General features: G+C 40.5%; 1 protein-coding gene across 2 annotated transcripts in view; it reads left to right on the top strand.

The window, feature by feature from the left end:
- The first annotated feature begins 13,752 nt into the window (after positions 1–13,752).
- Positions 13,753–20,873, top strand: part of intu (inturned planar cell polarity protein) — a 28,620-nt gene continuing 21,499 nt past the window's right edge. Inside the window, exons 1-3 of one of the 2 annotated variants that reach the window (XM_035914233.2) lie at positions 13,753–14,188; positions 16,539–17,128; positions 19,723–19,808. In XM_035914233.2, coding sequence (XP_035770126.2) covers positions 14,103–14,188; positions 16,539–17,128; positions 19,723–19,808 — 762 coding nt within the window. In that variant the 5' untranslated portion in view covers positions 13,753–14,102. Of the gene's footprint in view, positions 14,189–14,768; positions 15,080–16,538; positions 17,129–19,722; positions 19,809–20,873 lie in introns of those variants that run through there. The other variant, XM_006805503.2, reaches the window with a different exon arrangement.

Here is a 20,873-nt window from a genome sequence, read left to right as displayed (position 1 = left end):
TTCCCTGGCCACTGTATCTGTGGGGATGGTTTTCGCTCCGTGTTGTAGCGTCCTGATGACACCCAGTTTGTGCTCCAGTGGATGATGAGAGTCAAACCTTAAGTACTGATCCGTATGCATTGGTTTATGGAATGCATCAACTTTTAAATGGCCCCCACTATTGATGGAAATCTCACAGTCTAAGAAGGCTAACCTGCCACTTTATATATGATAATTTAGAAACCGCAGGAAGAAGAAGCATCGTGTCCGAGCGACTTTATTGATTTATCACTCTTTCAGGTATTAAATGAGCATTTTGGCTTTTAAACTGTGAAAATATATGTTGAGCTGTGTTTACAAATGTACCAATCGGACAATAGGCATGTTTAAATAAGTTATGTTATACTATATTGTTGGGATACTGTTCAAGCAGCTAGCTAGCTAAGCTAGGCACTCTGTTGGTGGCTAGCATAGACCACCATGCACCAATTTGTGCATTTTGCATTTGATTTAGTTCAAGTACATACATTGTAAGAGGTTGGTAACTGGTATGTATCTTATCGTTTGCTTTTTTATTTGTGTGTGTGTGTGTGTGTGTGTGTATGTGTGTGTGTGTGTGTGTGTGTGTGTGTGTGTGTGTGTGTGTGTGTGTGTGTGGTTATTTGCTGATGTGTGTGTGTGTGTGTGTGTGTGTGTGTAGTTATTTGCTAATGTGTGTATGTTTTGTTTATGATGATTAACAAAGACGTAATAAACAGATGAGGCAAATTTCTATCAATATGTTTATTTTTAGTACATCCAAACTTAATGATCTATGTCTGTGCTTACTGATTTATAGATGATTTTTGTAAATGCTGACATTTGTTTTCATCTGCAAAACAGGAAAATTCAACGTTTCCTTTATATAATATTATAAGTGAAAGGAAATGACACAAAACATTCTAGAGATGTTATCTTAGAAACAACAGAGGATATGCAACACCGTTAAAAGATTCCATACTTTTATAGCTATTTCTATATTTCTAAATAATTTGCAATGAAGCTGCTCAAGGAGAAGCATCTTGTGTGAGTGTCTTTATTGATTTATCCCCTTTTCAAGGTGTAATATGTGTGAGTGCATGGGTTTTGTTCTTTTTGACCAAAATAAAAGTTTCACTTTCTTATTCAGCCTGTCAGTGTCTGCATTTGGGTCCTCATCCCACAACACATGACAGCCTAATGTTTACCTTAATCAATCCAATCAATCCATAACAACATGTGCCGGAACATAATAGCGCAAAAGTAACATGACAAAACTCTGTTCAGACTGTCTCTTTTATAGCACTTTTCTGCCCTCCTGGATTACTCTCAGTGCTCCATAAAAGATTCACACGCTTTCTTTAAACTGAATACTTCCTAACTACATTCACACTCTTGACATGGAGACTGGAGGAGCCAGGGATCGAACCAATAACCTTCCAATCAGTAGGTGACCTGCTCTACCACCTGAGCTACAGCCTCCCACTTGCAAAAATGGATGACATACGTCTTATCATGCCAGAAGTCAACCAGCAGTGCTGGCTTGATACCAGATCTGGGCCAGACCTGCCTGCTATGTGGGTATGCTTTATTAAAAATTAAAGTTTTAAGGCTAATCTTAAATGTAGAGATAGTGTCTGTCTCCTGCATCCAAACTTTGAGCTGGTTCCACAGAAAAGGGGCTGAAGGCTCTGCCTCCCATTCTGCTTTTAAATACTCTAGGAACCACAAATAAACCAGCAGTCTGAGAATGAAGAGGTCTATTGGATTGATTCGGTACTATAAGGTCTTTAAGATAAGGTGTGAGAAGATTGGTTTTCGATGGAGTCGATTTTGGATTTGGATTGAGTCAGTGAAGAGAAGCCAGTATAGGAGAAATGTGCTCTTTTTCCTAGTCCCTGTCTGTATCACTCGCTGCAGCATTTTCATCCACTGAAAGTTTTTAAGGGAATAATCACCTTGGATTTATCCAAGAAGCCAGTATGGGAGATGTACTCTTTTAATTCTCAAGTACAGACAACATATATGAAGAAAGAAAAATTCCTCACCTTCAGCGTTTCCATGGATGACTGTACTGAGCACTAAAATAATGAAAGAAATTAGATATTATTTAACTGACAATCCAAAGATGCAGCACAACCTTTGATAACGTAGAATACATTCCAGAGACAGTAAGAGATTTAAGGTTGGGGTGTTTTTGATCTGAAAAAAGCATTTGACACAATTAACCATGAAATATCATAAAACAGGTTTACATAACTGGCAATAAATGGTAAAGATGGGAGAGTATAAATCAGAATGTTTTTACATTGTTTGTGGAGTCACGCAAGGGCTAGTATTGGGACCAAAACTATTTCTTATGTATATAAATGATATTTGCAAAATGTCCGATTTTTTTTAAATATTTGTTTTATTTGCTGGTGACACAAATATCTTGCACCTAAATCACTTTAGAAATGAACAAAAAAAAATGGTTTGAGCCATCCAACTGTCAATCCATTCTTCTTCTTTTCAGTGGCTGGGTCATGGGCGCAGCAGCATAAACAGAGAAGCCCAGACAGCCCTCTCCCTGGCCTTATCCTTCAGCTAATCCGGGGGAGCATGGAGGTATTTGCAGGCCAACTGAGAGATGCAATCTCTCCAGTGAGTCCTGGGTCTGCCCCGAGACCTCCTTTCACCAGGAGGAGGCTCTGGGGCAGATGTAGATGGCAATAATTGCTGGCGTAAATAAATTATTGCTGAATTGATATAAGACCAAATTTATGGTATCTGCTGAGCAGCACTCTTGTACTTGTGTCACATCTGTCCCCTCAATTTTAATAGCACTTTGGTGTTCACACAGTGACATTAACTATTTAGTTACTATTAGTTACTCAGCTGTACCAATACACGCATCCAACAGACCACTTTTTACATGGACAAAGAGTGGAGTAGTTGGGTCTTCTCACACCTCTATTGTTTGGGAAGGAAACAATGGGGGTTTCCTTCCCAAAAATGGGAAGGAATTGTTTGGTGTCAGCCCCAGGCCACCCACACCTGGCCTGGGGCTGGGGTTGGCTAGTGATCTGCAGTTGACTGCACTCCATGATTGTCTGGCATGAGTGTCTGAAGGCAGGACAGTCCTGGTCCCCAAGGACCCCCAGGACATGTCCCATCCAACTACTGACCAATAACCTGCCTCAGTACCACATGGAAGCTCCTTTCAGGCATCATAGCAGCAAAGATGAACAGGAATATGGCTCAATACATGAGCAGGGCACAAAAAAGAATTTGCAGGAATACCAGAGGAGCGAAACACCAGCTACTGGTAGACAGAGCAGTCACCTGAGACTGCAAGACCAGGCTCACCAACCTTCAAGAAAGCCTGTCACTCGATGCCCCACACCTGGATCCTGGAATGCTTAGAAGTATACAAGATTAACAGGACCCTAAGAGCCTTTGTCGGGACTCCGCAGTCTATTTACACCTGGGAGGAACGCTGGTTTGAGTGAGGAGTCAAGGAGGCCATTTACGTGAAAAGGGAAGGGTGCAAGATACTAGCAGGCAGGGCATATATGGAACGTAAAACAGGGATGCTACTGCATTAATGCCAATCAATAAATACCAATATTAAGCTGCCATGTTGAAAATAAAATCCAAAAATTTTAAATAATGCTACAACATAATTCTTGCCCAGTGGCCTTTTTATATCCAACACTGTTTCTTTTTATTATTTTTTTAGGAGTTATTATTTGAAAATGCACGGATGCAGTAGTCATATTAATCATACTACATGTTATTATTATTATTTCATTTGATTTTTTCATTGTTGTTGTTCTTATTACTAGCACGGGTGCTGCACTGAACATAGTGTAACACTAACACAGGTAGGAGGTAACATAACATCAAAAACAAGCAAAGGCAGATATCAAAAAGTTAAAGCAACCATAATAGCAGCAAATGTAATGTGAAGTCTAGTTCACCTATCAGCAAAGGGAACTAGAGACCAGAATGCCAATGTATCAACAAATAGGATAGTTAGGTTAGTTAGGTTAGTTGTCACCGGTTCTGTTCATAATTTTTATGGACAGGATTTCTAGGCGCAGCCAAGTGGCGGAGGGCTTTTGCTTTGGTGGCCTCAGAATCTCATCTCTGATCTTTGCGGATGATGTGGTTCTGTTGGCTTCATCGGGTGAGGGCCTCCAGCTCGCACTGGAGCGGTTCACAGCCGAGTGTGAAGCAGCGGGAATGAGGATCAGCACCTCCAAATCTGAGGCCATGGTTCTCAGCCGGAAAAGGGTGGAGTGCCCACTCCAGGTCGGGGATGAGTTCCTGCCCCAAGTGGAGGAGTTGAAGTATCTCGGGGTCTTGTTCGCTAGTGATGGGAGAAGGGAGCCGGAGATCGACAGACGGATTGGGGCTGCAGCTGCAGTAATGCAGACGCTGCACCGGTCCGTCGTGGTGAAGAGGGAGCTGAGTGTAAAAGCGAAGCTCTCAATTTACCGGTCGATCTACGTCCCTACCCTCACCTATGGCCACGAGCTGTGGGTAGTGACCGAAAGAACGAGATCGCGGATACAAGCGGCGGAAATGAGCTTCCTCCGAAGGGTGGCTGGCCTCTCCCTTAGAGATAGGGTGAGAAGTTCGGCCATCCGGGAGGGGCTCAGAGTAGAGCCGCTGCTGCTCCACATCGAAAGGAACCAGCTGAGGTGGTTTGGGCATCTGACAAGGATGCCCCCTGGGCGCCTCCTGGGTGAGGTGTTCCAGGCATGTCCCACCGGGAGGAGGCCCCGGGGCAGACCCAGGACACGCTGGAGAGATTATATCTCTCGGCTGGCCTGGGAACGCCTTGGTGTTCCCCCGGATAAGCTGGAGGAGGTGGCTGGGGAGAGGGAGGTCTGGGCCTCTCTGCTTAGGCTGCTGCCCCCGCGACCTGGCCTCGGATAAAGCGGATGAAGATGGATGGATGGATGGGTTAGTTAGCTCAGCTCAGCTAAATTCACCAAAAAAACTGTTGCAGCACAGTTCCTTTTAATTTACACTTCCTGAATCTCCTCTTTGAGTGTGGACAAATGCTGTCTCACACTGCAGCTAATCTCAACCACCACAAGGGCATGTGACTTAATTTTTCTATCCAATAGGAAGTGTAAATTGACAGTTGAAGCGAATCAGACCACAGGTTCAATCGGAAAATTGCTCAGGATAGGGAGGCAATCAGGTGAAGAGGTGGTAAATCAGAATTGCAAACATAAACCTCAAGCAGTCATGTTTGCATCTGGCAACAAATATCTGTAGGTTCTGTATTTTTTTGCGCTTTGTCTGCATCTTTTTTCTGTTATAAAGATAGCTGAGACTTGTTGGAGTCTCATTAAGCAAATTATGAAAAAAAGTAGAAAAAATATTGTTTTATTGAGGATTTTGTTACATTTTTGTACACAAAGGTGTCAAGATCATCAACACAGTATGGATGACATGTATGAGTAAAAGACTCTAGATTTCATAAATTTGACTCAAAAAGAGATTTCCTCCAGAAATCCATGCCACAAGCTATATCACAGCTAAAATGATCACCAAATCAAAAAAAAAAGTTGGAAAAAAATGTACAAAAGGGTTAAAGCAGGGATACACTGTCACTGTCACCATTCACACAGAGAAGATTTGTTTTGTACTCACAGATTAACCCCAGCAAACAGAGCAAAGAGTGCCCCATCCTCACGTCCAGCCCTGCACGCTGATCTGCGTCTAATCTCAAAGTGTTTGACTTTGCATTGATAATAAATGCATAAAACCAGTTTTTATTCAGCTCCTCCTTCTGTCACCTTTCTGTGCTTCTTTCCCTTATACACCAACCTCAAACAGCCCCTATAGCTTTGACCACAGAAGTTGTGTGACATGTTCACATTTCCTGTCCACTGCAAGCATTTAAGCTTCTTTCCGGTTTTGTGCTTCTTTTCTGTGATATTCAGAGGTGCTCTCTTAGTTAGGTGACACACTTTGCAAGTCATAGTTCTGAATAGTTTGATTGTGATCCTGCTGGAATTTCCTTCTTTTTCAGAATACGAGTCATCTTCTCAGCCCAGCTAGTGTTTTGTGTATTCATAATTATTCATGTTGTCATAGATGTAATCTACACAAAAAAAATCTTTGCCAGACTCTGCGTATCAGCATTATGAATCAACTCCGAGCCCTGTGCTGGATCCTATGTGAACAAATGTGTCTTGGCCTCATTCAAGCATTTTTTCATCTTCCTTTAAAAATGTTAAACTTGCAGCCTTTTGCTTTTCTATTTTTTCTTCTTATCTTTCTGTAAAAAATGTTATCCAATCACCTTTGCACTGTTTGAGGGTGCTTAGGCCGTTGCCCTGCCTGCTTTGTCAGACGTTCAACCTTATTTTTATGTCTTTCATTGTCTTTATAATCTGTCTATGATGTCAGCTATCAGTAAGCTTCATTTATGTTACATCTTTGTAATGCTAGTTGCACTTTCTCAACAAAAAAACAACAAAAACTTTATTAATTTCACTCACAGTAGAACCTTCATCCAAACTAAAATTAAAATCTAGTCTTTGTGGTTTTATATCTGCAGCATCTCCATCATTGTCCTCCTGTATGAGCATGGCCTCTGCTGTTTTACAGCTATGTTCATTGTACAGCAGTTTAAAAGTAGAGACATTTCATAACAGCCAGGCTCAGTCGACATCTCACTGTGATCTTGTTTTGTGAACTGGTGCACAATTGTTAACTGAACAACGTTGACTGTGCGTGTGAGTCCAGCAGACAGGTTGGAGTCACACTGATGTCATCATTACCGGTGTAAGAACTATTTCTGTAGCACCAGCCAATAAGATAAATGAGTGTTATGAGTGGCATTATTGCTATTATTCCATTATGGGCAAACACCCACCCCCCCAAAAAAACCCAAGATATCTGGTAACCTGAAGACGTCAGACTCAAACAAACCACAGGCGGAATTTCCTGTTTTCCAGGTAAAAATAAACCCGTCAGCAAACAGACTGTGGCAAACATTAGTCTTTCAGACAAAATTAGTCATAGACTGCTAAGAAGAACAAATATTTTATTCTGTAATGTTATGTTTTCAGTGTGACCTTTTAATGCCTAAATTGCTTCTTGAATAAAATATAATCATTGTATTCCTTTGTAGGTCCGAATTTATTGGAATTCGATTTCACGATTTTAAGTTTTACATCCACTCTAAAATATACTAAATTCTTCATTTGCACAGCTTTTCAGGAGATTTGTTCAAAACAACAAACAGTTAGGATGCAAGGATGATCACACATCACATGGATTTTTCTTGCTTTAGAAAATATGCAGCTCTGCAGCAGATCTGACCATGTTGATCACATGCTGCCAACAGTAGGATACAAGTGGTGGAGAAAAAGAGGATTAAGATCCTGTTGGATTTCAAGCTTCAAACAGACAAGCAGCTGCTTACTAACCAGTCACACATAGTGTTGACTCACAACACATTGTAACAGTGTCTTCTGCCTCTCAGTGATGCCACAGTGATTGCTTGACTTATGGACCTGCAGCGGAGTTTGGGCCCAGACACGGCTAACGACGTCAGACTTAAAGACCGGATTGCCTTTTGCCATTTAAGTGAGATAGGGGCTAGGGAGGCTGCCAAGACAGGCTCCCACAAGCGGACACACTGCCACACACATACACCCTCACACAGTACCACACAGTGAATCACACAGGCACATAACCAGAGGAGATCAAACGATCACCAGTTCCACTTCTGGACAGCTGTTTTATACTTACTTAAGTGGCCAGGCTAGCTGGAGTGTCTTAACCTCTTAAGCCCCAACACCCCCTGATATGGGGGCAAAAGGCAGGAGATCAGGTAGGCTTTGTGTTGTGTGTTGTGTCTATCTGTTTTCACCACGTGTCCTGCATACTTAAATATCACAGTGATAATGATTGCTACTACTCCAGTATGTCAGATCATATAAACATGTGCCATGTTGAGTTTGACTGTACACTGTGTGTTTAGACACATGATGGCAGTGCTGCAGAGTAAAAAGGCAGAACGAAGGCTGCAAACACACAAAATTCAGTTATTTGACCATTCAGTTTGTTTCAAACACTTTCATGAACTGAATTATTGCTGAGAAAATGAGACCAAAAAACCCCCACTAATAGCAGTAAGCTGCTGTGGAGAGCTGGACATGTCAAAATTCAAAGGATGTGCACTTCTACCTCTTCCTCATCAGCACCTGGGTTTAAATCTGGGACTCTCCACCATTTGACCTTAGAACTGAAGAAGCTTATTGGATGAGAGGTGAAACGTCTTCAAGCAACTTAAAGAAGTCCAGACGCTTTTCTTTACAAGCTCCTTATACAACTATTATAAAGGTGTATTGCCGCCACCTACCTTGCTGGAATGGAAATACAACACTCAAAAACACAGCAGCAGGAGACAGAGAGGTTCCCACAAAGAGTCCTTACACTTGATTTTCCCCCAACACAGTAATACTGCTTTTGGCCCTGGATTTTGCTTTCCCTTAAAAAACTCAAATGTGTTGTCACACCACCACTGATAATAAAACCTCTAAAGTTCCCTCTTGGTCCTGTATCTTAGTTTAAAGATTTCTCCAGCTCCTCTGTATCGACTACATTTTAATAAAACATGTTCAACTGGTTCCTTCCCTCAACACTTTTCACACAGCCCTGCATAACACTTTCCACCTACAAGCTACAAAGTGAGTTTAATCCTGTGTGACCTTTTCTTAATCAATAAAATGTGATTCCTCCCCTTCTTTTTCTCCTTGTTGTCTTCACTTGTGCCACTTTTCCTTGAATTCTGGATGTGTCTTCCTTTTGCCCCTTTTACCCTTGTGTCCCACCTATGTTGCCATTTCTTTTTAAAATTGTAATTGTGTTAGTGCTTTTACTTCCAGTAATGTATCCAGTACATGTCACTTTCTGACATCTCTGTAGGGATTCAATCATTTATATGTAAAATCAGGATTTCAGGCACAACAGTGTGTGTAAATTGTGCAAAATCTAAGGATGCGTAGCAGGATGATGTGACAATAAGCTTTATCTGTTCATGTGCAGTAAAATCAACGGCTCTCCCATGCCTTATTTGACAAAAAAATTGAGCATTTACTTGATATGTATGATTATTTGATGATCAAGAAACTGCATACTTGAATAAATCACGCAACAGTTTAGTTAAAAAAAAAAAGTTTAGCAAAATTAATTTTACTACAACACTGATGGCATTCCTTTGGCTCTAGCTAGTAAAGTTTTTTTTTTAATTAAATGGACAGAAATAAAAGAAAACATACTATTCCCTATTACAAAACATAGTAATCATAGTCAGTCAGAGCCCTTTGAATAAAGCTTACTCAACAGCTCTGAGTGATGGTGGACTCCGGCCCAGTGACGAGGCGTCACTGTCTAGAGGCTGGTGCAGTGTGGAGGTGGAGGTGGGGAACTGGAGCAGCCAGGTATCCCAGAATGCACTTCAACAATCAGGGATTTTCCAGGCTCTAAATCTAATCTGTTTTAATTTTATTAACAAAATTGTCCATTTCCTGTTGTTTCTGTCCATTTGATAAACAAATAATTACCTCGTGCTTGAAATAAAAGGTCACATACAACTAGGATTCTTACTGCCAAACATATTTGAAATGTACTAACTTTGCATGAAAATTCTCAGGAATTTAGTGTAAGATAATCTGATTAGTTTGCAGTACTGTGCTAATTACCCTAAGTATGTTGGACTGGTGCATAGTAGTTATGGGATCACTGTTAGGTTACATGAAGTGTATCAGACATCAGATTAAATTAAAGATGTTGATGCTGATCAGATTTAGACACTGACTTCCACCTTTATATTTTCCAGGGGTTAGATGTTAGCCAAGACAAGTCATGTAACATCTGATAGCTTGTTTAATCCAGTTAGCTAAATCCACAAAAAGCAGCAGCAGCTCAGCTGATCACAGCCTGTACACAGAAAAATCTACTGGAGCTCAAAACAGAAATTATTGTGACTCATTTCTAAGTGATTCTTTTCACCACACGGCGCCACTACAACCAATCTGAGTCCCACTTTAACCCCTGACTCATTTTTCTGTTTAGATGTGGAGCCAAAGTCACCCATCTACAATGCAGGCAACATCAAGCTAGTTATTATTATTCCCTTTATTCTCTTGTTTTCTACAAAGCTGACGTTCAAACCAAACACATTCATTAGTAAGAATTTAACTTGAAATAATGACTGCTATCCCCAGTATTAATATAATTGTATCATGGCATTAATATGACAAGAGGTCAAGAAAGCTTGGCATAAATAAATAAATAATTAGATTTTTTTTAAGCCACGATCTGTCTTCAGACTTTCAGAGCTTGGCAAGTTGGAGCTACATTATCTTCTGTTTAGCACCACAGAAGAATTTACTGGGGAAGCACATCCTTTGCAGAGATTATTAATAATAATAACATTGCTATATTACATTTTAAAATATTTTAAGGCAGTAGTAAGATTTTTGTAACTGTGCATTTATTGAGTTTTAAACTTTTCACTGACACCAAGATTAAACCAAACAAAACCAACATAGCAGAACAAAACAAGACAGACAAAACAAAACAAACAGACTGGCAACCCGGCTCATGAATACAGAGAAATAAATGGAAAATCCAGACATTTTGATTATGAGATACGATTAGCAATACATATATGTAAAATAGCAGTGATCTGCTTGCATTATACCAAGGCCCGTGAGAAAATAGCAAAAATATCCAAACCGACATACGCCATAAATGGGTCCCATATTTTATGAAACTTTTTGTCCCTACTATGTAGCCTGTATGTTAGCCATTGAGTCTTAGATGGGGCCGTGTCTGTGATCCAGTTCAAGAGGACACATTTCCTTGCACAGAATGTTAACAGTGCATAGAGCTGCTTTCCAAACTTCCCCCTGATTTTGCTGTTTGCCACTCCAAGTAGCATACACAGTGGATTGCATTCAGTGTCAGTGGTGAAGATCTTAACCAATTCACACTTTATGAGAAACCAGAATTGTTGTATTTTCCGGCAGGACCATAGACAGTGCGTGAGGTTGCCCACCTCTATTTTACATTTAGGGCACAGCGGAGAAAGGTCTGAATTGTATTTATGGCGTTGGGAAGGTGATATGTGAGCTCTGTGTAGGATTTTAATTTGGATTGCCTTAACTTTATTACAGACACTCAGAGATTTAGCATTCTCCCAGACTTCGTCCCATACCTCGTCACTAATCTCTATATTTAATTCCTTTTCCCAAGTCCTCTTCAAATAGGTTGTGTCAGTGACCCCAAATTCTGTTAACAGGCCATAACAAATTTTTATAGAAGTTCTAAGATTTGGCTGAAATATCTGCTTTTCACATTTAGAGACGGTTTGATTAGTGAGTATTGTTGTAGCCCTTTGCATATGGTCCCTCACTTGTAAATATCTAAAGAAGTCATGCCTATGAATGTTGTATTTATAGATTAACTGGTCAAAGGACATGAGGTTAGACCCGTCCATTAAGTCAGAAAAGGTAGAAATACCATTCGCAGCCCAATTCCGAAAGCTGGGGTTGGTGGTCCCAGGCAAAAAAAGAGGATTATCGGATAAGGGAGTGAAAAGAGATGTTAAGTGAGACCTTCCTTCTAGTTTTTGAGCCATTTGCCAAGCTTTAACAGTAGATAATGTGAGTGGGTTGCTACAGAAATTCGTTAAGGTCTTAAGTTTCCCCACAAAAAGCAATTTTTTCAAAGGGAAGTTAGACATAGAGCTCTTAATATCCAACCAGACAGGAGAAGGCTGTTGTACCCAGTCGGCAGCTATACGCATATGGGTGCTCAGCTGATACTTCCTTATATCTGGGAAATCGAGGCCCCCTTTTGAGGATGGAAGGATGGACATAACGTGGATATTTTAAGACGAGGTTTCCTCCCTGCCCAAACAAAGAAGCTAAACCAGCCATTTAGAGTTAGGATAGTTTTATGTGGGAAAAGGGTCGGAACCATCTGTATTGGGTAAAGTAGCCTGGGTAGAATATTCATTTTCAGAAGAGCGATACGACCGAGTCAGGATAACGGTAAGGACTTCCATCTCTCCAGATCTAATTTGACCTGCTCAAATAGGGGGGTAAAGTTACTTTTATACATCTGTTCAAAAGCGGGAGTAACCCTAATCCCCAGATACGTAAAGCCCTGTGGGGATCAAGTGAAGGGAAATGGAGAAGGGGCCCGTGGTTTTTGTTTCAGACTGCCCAATGGCATCACTTCTGATTTATTGAAATTAATTTTATAGCCAGAGATTTCACTAAACACTAAACTTTCACTTAGTTTCAACCAGAGAGGGGATTGATGTTTCCGGCCGAGTCAACACAACAAGTGTTAATAAGTGTCAATAAAGTCTCCACTGAAACCGAATTGGTGTAGTGTAAAAAACAGGTAAGACCATTCAACACGGTCAAATGCCTTCTCGGCATCAAGGGAAATTACCACACCAGGCAGAGATTTTTGTTGGAAGAACTGGATCATATTCAACAACCTACGCATGTTATTATATGAGTTGTGCCCTTTAATGAAACCCGTTTGGTCCTCATTAATAAGCGAAGGGAGTAAAAGTTCCAGACGTTTTGCTAATATCTTGGAGAGCATTTTCAGATCCACATTGAACAAAGAGATTGGCCTGTAGGAGGCACAATCTTCAGGTAGCTTACCCTTTTTAAGTATAAGGGATATATTGGCTTCCCTTAGAGAATTGGGCCCTTTTTAAAGGAGTCATTGTACATGTTCAACAGCGGGCCAGCTACAATTTCTCTGAATTCTTTATAAAACTCGGCACATAGTCCGTCTGGTCCTGCTACTTTGCCGGCCTTCAGCTCTTTAATGGCATCTGTTTTGATATGGGAGAGTCCAATTTGAGGTTCTGGTCTTCAGACACCCTGGGAAGGTTAAGAGGGGCAAAAAATACATCCAATAGGTCTGCTGTATTCGTCTGAATTTGGGGTTTATAAAGGTCTTCATAGAAATTTCTAACTATATTATTAATACTGGTGTTGTCAAAAAACTGTTTACCATTTACATCTTGGATTTGCCTAGCAAATCTAATTTTAGTCTCTGCATCTTTTGTCAGTAGACAGTCTAATGCCGAACGTAGAGCATAAATTTCTTTGAGTTTACCCTTAGAAGGTTTTTTAAGATAATCTCCTTCTGTGTGTTTTAGCTTGGATTCCAAAACCTTCTTTTGCTCTGCTTGTCTATGCTTTTTACCTTTAGTATATGAAATAATGAGACCTCTTGAGTAGGCCGTTAATGTCTCCCAGAGTAACGACGGGTTATCCGTGGAGGGTGTATTAATTAACAAGAACTGTCCAAGTTCCTCTGTGAGGTAGCCTGTCAATCCAAGATCGTACAGGATAGAGGGGTCAAAGTGCCAATGTCTATCCTGGGGGGCCGGATTCCTGACGTTGCAATGAAGGAAAACTGTAGCATGGTCTGATATAACTATGTTACCAATCGAGCTAAACGTAACTGATGGCAAAATAAGGTTTGGGACGAAGAAGTAGTCAATTCTTAGTAGTAAGATTTTAACTGATTCAGCTTTTTTCCAAGAGGTTTGCAGCAATAAAAACGCTACAAACTGTGTTTTTTACTGTGTGGTTAAGTAAATGAGCATTTTTACATCACTCGCAGCAGCATTGCGTGATTCTCTGTGGATTTTTTTTATGTACATATAAATGTGGGCTTGCCTGCAGAGCTTTTTTTGTTGGTAGGCGTGTTTCTGCTCCACCTGCCAAGAAGACTGCCGGGACACATTCCGCCCTGCTGGCCTGCAAAAACACTCAAAACTATGAAAGGAGAAAAGAAATAAAGGAGGACCCGCTTTGAATAGTTGTTGAACCGTGCACCCTGTGATTGACGTGAGAAACTAGGGGGAGGATCCTGTCTGGGCTCAGACGCAGTTTGGGTTGCACGCTGCTGCTCGGGCATACAGAAACTTCAGGACGGAGAAGAGGCATCCATCAGGAGGACTAATAAAAGTTTTAAAGGATTTCTCTTCGGGAGTCTTCTTCTTTTATCGGACAGGCTCGTCCCGGCGGAAACATGAAACATAAATGATGTTCAACGTTTCCATAGATGGAGGTTCATTCTCTCAGAACCTGGAGGACTTTGACTCCATCCGCAGTGTTCTCCTTTACAGGTCAGTCTAAACTTCACTTTACCCTCAGTGAGCATACAGAGCATTTACGCACTTTATTTATTTATTTATTTTTCTACAAAGGCGACGTCCCGTGCTCGGAGACACTGCTTTGCTGAAATCCTGAGGGGATTTATAAAACCTTATGTATTCAGGGAGGTGGAGGCACCGAGCATCAAAATAAAGGTGCAAATTAACAAAATAAAAGCCCATATTGTCATATTTTATATAGGCTACTTAAGGCTCCATATTCTTTCAGTGTCTTTACTGGATTTATTTTTTAAATTTAAAACATATATATCATTACCAGTTAAACTTAATTATTACTCATAGTACGTACAATATGAGATGGCTTGAGCTGTTGTCTGTGTGCTTGCTGCGTTATTTTATAGGAAATAGCTTCACGGTGCCAAATAAACCGTTAAGTGTGTTATTGTACGTAAATATGAAATAAACCGTATCCCCGACCCGTTATAACGTGATATGCTTATGTTGCTAATAATTGGCGGCGTGGTTGACGGAACACACTATTTTAACAGGAAACTTCAGCAGGAAAGCAGCTAGCAAGAAGCAAAAGCTTCTGCGTTGTCAGTGGCAACTGTGCTATCCACCAATAGAATTCAGCGCTCACGTGTCACGTGACCACACCACAGCGCTCACTACTGCTTACAACATGGCGAGTGGATGTTGGTGCTTGTTTTGGTGAAAGTTCCTCTGTTTTTCCGCGCTTTTGGTAAACTAAGCCGTTCATAAACTGATGGCCACCGCGAATCCCCGCCACGGTGCCGGGAAAAGTGTATCCAGCCGCCACACGGACGAAGAGGCAGCCCAGAGCGACGAAGGTAGTGACTGTGGATCCACAGCATCGAGTTTCAGCAGCTCCGACTCCTCAGAGTAAGGACACACTATGTGTCAGAGACTAGAAACGTTTCACCTGTCTGTCCATTTCAAATGTCCAGATAAATGTTGTTTTTGAGTGGGAGTACTACTAGGTTGTCAGAGAGCGGTGTCCGCAGTTTCCGTCTCCTCCCTTGTGCTTTTCATAGCTCTGGGCAATGTTTTCAACTTGGGAGGTAAACCTTCATAAATAATTACATGCTTTCTTAGTAAATTTATGGATGCCGTGTAAAAGCTACTTACCGCAACTTCTTAAAGTTAAAAGAAGAAAGAGCCGAGGCAAAAATAGCTCTAACTCTTTTACATATGGTGTTTGTACATATGGTGTTTTTCTCTGTACTGTTTTTACAGCATGCACATGGTAGACATTGACATATTTTAGGAGTTTTGATATTTGTTCTACAGTTCACTCAGAAACCCCCCCAGAAACAAACAAAAGTGCAACATTTCGATCAGAGAAAAAAAAAGCTGTCTTCATCTACCTTTATGTGGTGTTTGGATCAAATTTGACCTGTTTTGATATTTGATGCTGAGATTTGTGATTTCATCAAATCAATGTAAATGTTGGGTTAAGAAAATGTAGGAGCTGTCAAGTTGTCCATGCCATGTTTGTGTGTATTTTTTTTAAGGGGCAGTGAGACCTTGACACTGCTACAGGACCTCTCTGTATTTCCACCACATCTACCTAGATTCCTACAGAGACTGCTGCTGGCCTTTTAGGGATCAGGGGGGAATATTCAAACACTAAAATAGTGGTTATATGTGGTGCACAATAGGAACAGAGGTCGCACAGAGGTCAGATGTTGGCTTAACAGAAATATGAGATCTTATTAAAGGGTGGCACAGTGTTGGAGTAGTTTGCACTGTCGCCTAGGTTCCTAGTTTGAATCCTGGCTGGTGTCTTTCTGTGTGAAGTTTAGAAAATGCTATATAAATATACGGTTAAAGTGTAACCCACTAAAACAAGTTTTCAGTGGTCAGTACGAATAGAAAAGTGCAAGTCATTTACATACCTATTTGTTGGCACTAATAAAAAATAATCTAGTAATAAAGAAGTTAGAATCCATTTATTTTGAGCTAACTGAGATTAAAACAGGGATCAAAGAGGGGTTGGAGATTTTAACCATTTGATATAATAGGATTTAAAGCCACCTGAGCTGGCATTTCAGTAAGTGTGGGAAACATATTTAGGTAAAACAGGACCTGATATTGTGTGATAATGGATGCTTTTCTGCAAAAACAAGTGTTGTAAAACCTAAAAAATGCTCTCTCCCCGCTCTCTGAAGCATTAATTCATGATTAATCCTCCATTTATTAATGGCAGCCATGCCATTTATACATTCTAAATTGACCTGCAGTTCAAAATTTGTTGTAGACACTTATTATGAAGGAATTCTTGGAACCATACGGTGAATATGAACAGTACATAAGGCTTAAATCCTCTGCTTTCTCTCAGTGACCTGGAACCAGAATGGCTGGACGACATTCAGAAGAACGGCGAGCTCTTCTACCTCGAGTTGAGCGAGGGCGAAGAGGAGGCCGCGTTGGCCCAGCAGGTGAATCAAGGTGTATCCACCAATCATGTTCGCTTCAGTGAAAAAGAGGCAGAGATCATCACAGAGCAAAACAAGAAGCAGCGCTGTGGTTCACGGGCAAAAGGTGAGCCCACGCTTAAAAAGCTGGCTAGGATCCTGAGGAGGAAACGGCGGCCTTCACAGCGTAGAGGAGGGAAGGATGGGTGTAAAGACAGCTCATCGCCTCCAGCATCAATCCTGAAGAACCAGCAAAGCCAAAGGCAGGGTGTGACTGTTCAGCAGCAGCAGCTGAAGGAGGTGTGTGTCTACCTCAACCCTAAACGTTTAGGAGGTTCTTCGACCCCTCTGTGTGATGGCGGAGGCCTGCTGGAAGCACTGCTGGGTGTGGTGCATCGCCCTGCCTGGAGCAGAGGTCAGGAAGACCCTGCAGTGCTCACACGGGAGGAAAGACTGACTGTTCATGGATTAATACCAAATAGTCCAGCCATCAAATGTGGCCAAATCCTAATTGGTAAGAACATAAATCCAAAAGTCAGCTGGTTTTATCAGTGAGGGATATATTTGTTACTTCAAAGCTTATACTTCAGAGAAAGAAAAGTATTTGGGTAGAAATTAATCACTTAATTGTAACAAAACTGTTTGCGGAGGAGCTTGCGCCATCCTCAGAAATAAACTCCTACCTTCACAAGTGAGGAAAAAGTAGCTATGTACTGTAGCCATTAAGATTCTGTAACAATCACCAGCAGAGTCTAGATATTAGTTGTTTTAGTACTGATAAAGATGAAAATTTAAAAAGTAGAACAGATGGGAGAAAAAAAATACAGCCAGTGTTTGGGATTTAAAAAATCACCAAATATTGGTATCGGTTTTTAAAACCCTAGATTGGTCAGGCTTTAGTGGAGTCGTGTTTTAGTACTGACACATTAATTTCCACACCACACAAGTGCCCTGCCAAAGCACGGGCTGTAATTATGACGACATAGCCATAGTGACTGCACACAGATTTCTTTTTTAATAATCACCTAAGCAAAGCCTAAATGATGACTCTAGCATGCAACACAAGAAAAAATTTTTAGGGAAAAGAGAAAAGTCTGAACACCGTTTGCCTTCTGTTTAATAATCTGTTTTATTTTAAATTAGCCAATTAAACTCAAATTGGGATGTGACCTGTATCTAAATGATGTCTATAAATAAAGTTCATTTCTTAGGATTTGTTAATTGACTTGTTATTATCATCATTATCATAGTAAACAAAGTAACCTACGTTTGTCATATCTTATTTATTTAATTTGGCTTCTAGCAGTGTAGGTAGTAGCCACGTGTGTTGAAACCATAGTGCTAGTAAGCAGTATAAATCTGTCTGGAGCACACTGACCTATCTGCCCTGTTTAAAGAAATTTATTCAGTTCCATATTTTTATTCATGTATTCTCTCAGAGCAGCTTTACATGATTCACAGTTGTGTTTTTTTTTAAACTCCTTATTTGTTTATCCCAGGCTGTGTTGGAGTCACTCAGTTTATTGTCTGCTTGAAACAAAAAGGTTTCAGCTTAGCTTTCTTCTGATTGATTTCCCTTCACAAACACGTTTGTGGGTTGGGCTCTTGTGTGTTGCATGACATGTTAGGGATATCCCCTCTATAGCGAAGATCCAAGAGGAGAACAAACTAGGGATCGACTTATCCCAGTTTTTTAGGGGGAGAAAATCACGTTCAGTTTTCTTACCAGAGCCACATTTCTTATAATCCAGTCCTCACATACTTGTTTGCGTTGTCACTTAATAAAGCCTCCGTTAACATTTTACAGTAGCTGAAGCTCTGCGTGCTTGTCACCGATGAAATCGAGAACAGTTGTGGTCCTGTAACTTCAACCGAGAGGACTGCGATGTTTGTCGCGACTCCAGCGATAACTGCTGCTTTACTTTCAAACCGCAGCTCTGTCAGATTTCAGGAGCTGCTTCAGACTGAATGCACTTGTGTGATGGCCTTTTACTCTTGTCATGTAACCAATCAGATAGCGGGTGTTGGTGAGATATTGCTCTAGACTTCAGAGTGGCGACTGCAAAGAGAGATGTTGCTGCTTTAGAGCCAAATCAGCAAAATCCAAATGAATTATTTTTATTGTAAATCTGTAAAAATAAAAATAATGATACCAATGATCAGGAAAATGTAAAATATCATTAGAAGATTAGAAGATTATATAGATATGTATACATATACACTGCTTTTTATTTTATTCTATTTATTTAATTATTTATTTATTTTTTCCACCTTTGTTGTATATTGGTTTCTCTTCTTCTTACTTTAGCACTTTTGTGGTCCAGCTACCCAATTTCGCTGTGCAAGAAACTGCACAATGACAATAAAAAGCTCTAAGTCTCTAAGCTCTAAGTCTCTAAGATTAGCAAAAAATGCCTTAAACCTAATTCATCTACTTTAAAGAAAATCGTTATTCATGACCAACTCTAAACCTTTACGATCCTCCGCCTTAAATGAAGCTTTTACTGCAGATTTGCAGAGTGACTGGGACTTTGTGTGGTCAGATGTGGTCCTGTCTGTCTGAAAGCTAAGCATCTCTGAAGTGATTTTCTTCTTGGAGGACTAATCTTTTTTTTGTTTTACCAGCAAACAGAGGAATGCCAGTTGTGCTTCACCACAAATGACTACCCACATCAGTTACGGTTTAGAGGAGCTTTTATGCAGTGCAGCTACATGTTTGAACAATTAGACTGCTTAAATACCTGAAATAGCTCCGTTACTGAGGCGGTGGAGCACTTCTCTGCACACGAGCAGGTGAAGCTCTTTACCGAATACAAACAGCAGTGGGTTTAGTAGCAGATCGCAGTTGCATATAATTAGTTTTTACAGGAAAGGGGTTGGCATAAAAAAATGAGGGTACATTTCCTTGTTATAGTTACATTAAAGAAATCTGTTTTGTATATCTACCAGATGCTTTCTAACTCTCACTGTATGTCTCATGCTGTGTATAATATACACGGCATGTCTATCTTTCTGTATGATGACAGTGTATTTGTTAAAACTTGCTGCTTTTGTCCTGATTGAGCCAGTTTACTTGATAAATACATATTTTCTGCATGTTTTGCTCAGGCGATGTGCTCGTAGCTGTAGACGATGTCGACGTGACCTCGGAGAATATCGAGAGGGTTCTCTCCTGCATCCCGGGACCAACGCAGGTCAGTGTGTGCGTGAAGCTGCCAAAATCACTTTTTCTGCTGGTGTTTGGACACCAGCATGGTGACATGCCGGTGGTGTAGTCAGTGATGATTTCCAGATCTGGATAAAGCTGACATGCGTGACGATAGCTCTGAAGTACCTGCATTACCTGTAGCAACATTCATTTATGGCTTTTATGGCCTTTTTTTATTTTTTTTATTTGACACAGCGAATCAAAAGAAGTTTGTATTCTCAGCCTCTGTTAACAGTTAGCTCCAAAGTGACATGTTTTTTTGTTTTGTAGTTATGCCTCTGTGAACTACCACGGTGGATTTTAATGAAGAAGTGCGGACTTTCAGCTTATCTTTTTAAACTAGTTTTCCACTAACTGTTTATGAATTACAGACATTTTTTTGTAAACACAGGCTCAACATTAATTGTAAAGATTAACATAATTTAAATATAAGGAATACTTTTTTACACTTTGATTGAAATCCTTTGCAGTCTAAAGTCTAGAACCCGTGAACTTCACAAAATGCTTTATTTCCACCTTAAGTTACTCCTTGTTTTGGGGTCTCTCTGCCTTATGTTTGATTTTCAGTAACAGTTATGCTCTATTGGGTTGAGGAATATCCCATTTCTTTACAAACTCTTGGCTTGTTTTTTTGTGTACTTAGGAACTGGCCTTACCTGGTCATGAAGCTGCTCATCAGTCAGTTGTCAAGTTACTTTTGAGTCTTTTGTATAAAAATGGCTCCAAGTCCTAAAGAGTTAATGTATAACTTAAATAAAGCTAGAAGTCTTACTGTCAATATTGGGAGGCCCTTTTTTTATTTGATGGCCACTTAGTGAGTGTTTTGTGTTGCCCTTTTTTCATTTGGTTAGCTTTCTAAATGTATAAGGCAGCATGTATGCTTTTAAGATCCCGCTGCCTGTCATGAGCAGCAGTTGTCGAATGCAGATACAGATCAAATTGCTTTAAAACGCAGCGGTCCTGCCAAGCTGCTAAATTGTGAGTAAAAAAGCATAAGCCAGCACTGTTTAGAAAGCATTCAATGATCCTTTGATCGTCAGCAAAGAAAAAA

Source organism: Neolamprologus brichardi, chromosome 3 (genome assembly GCF_056152115.1).
Source record: "Neolamprologus brichardi isolate AB-2024 chromosome 3, ASM5615211v1, whole genome shotgun sequence".
NCBI classification, from domain to species: domain Eukaryota; kingdom Metazoa; phylum Chordata; class Actinopteri; order Cichliformes; family Cichlidae; genus Neolamprologus; species Neolamprologus brichardi.
This window is presented reverse-complemented; position numbering and strand designations above follow the sequence as displayed.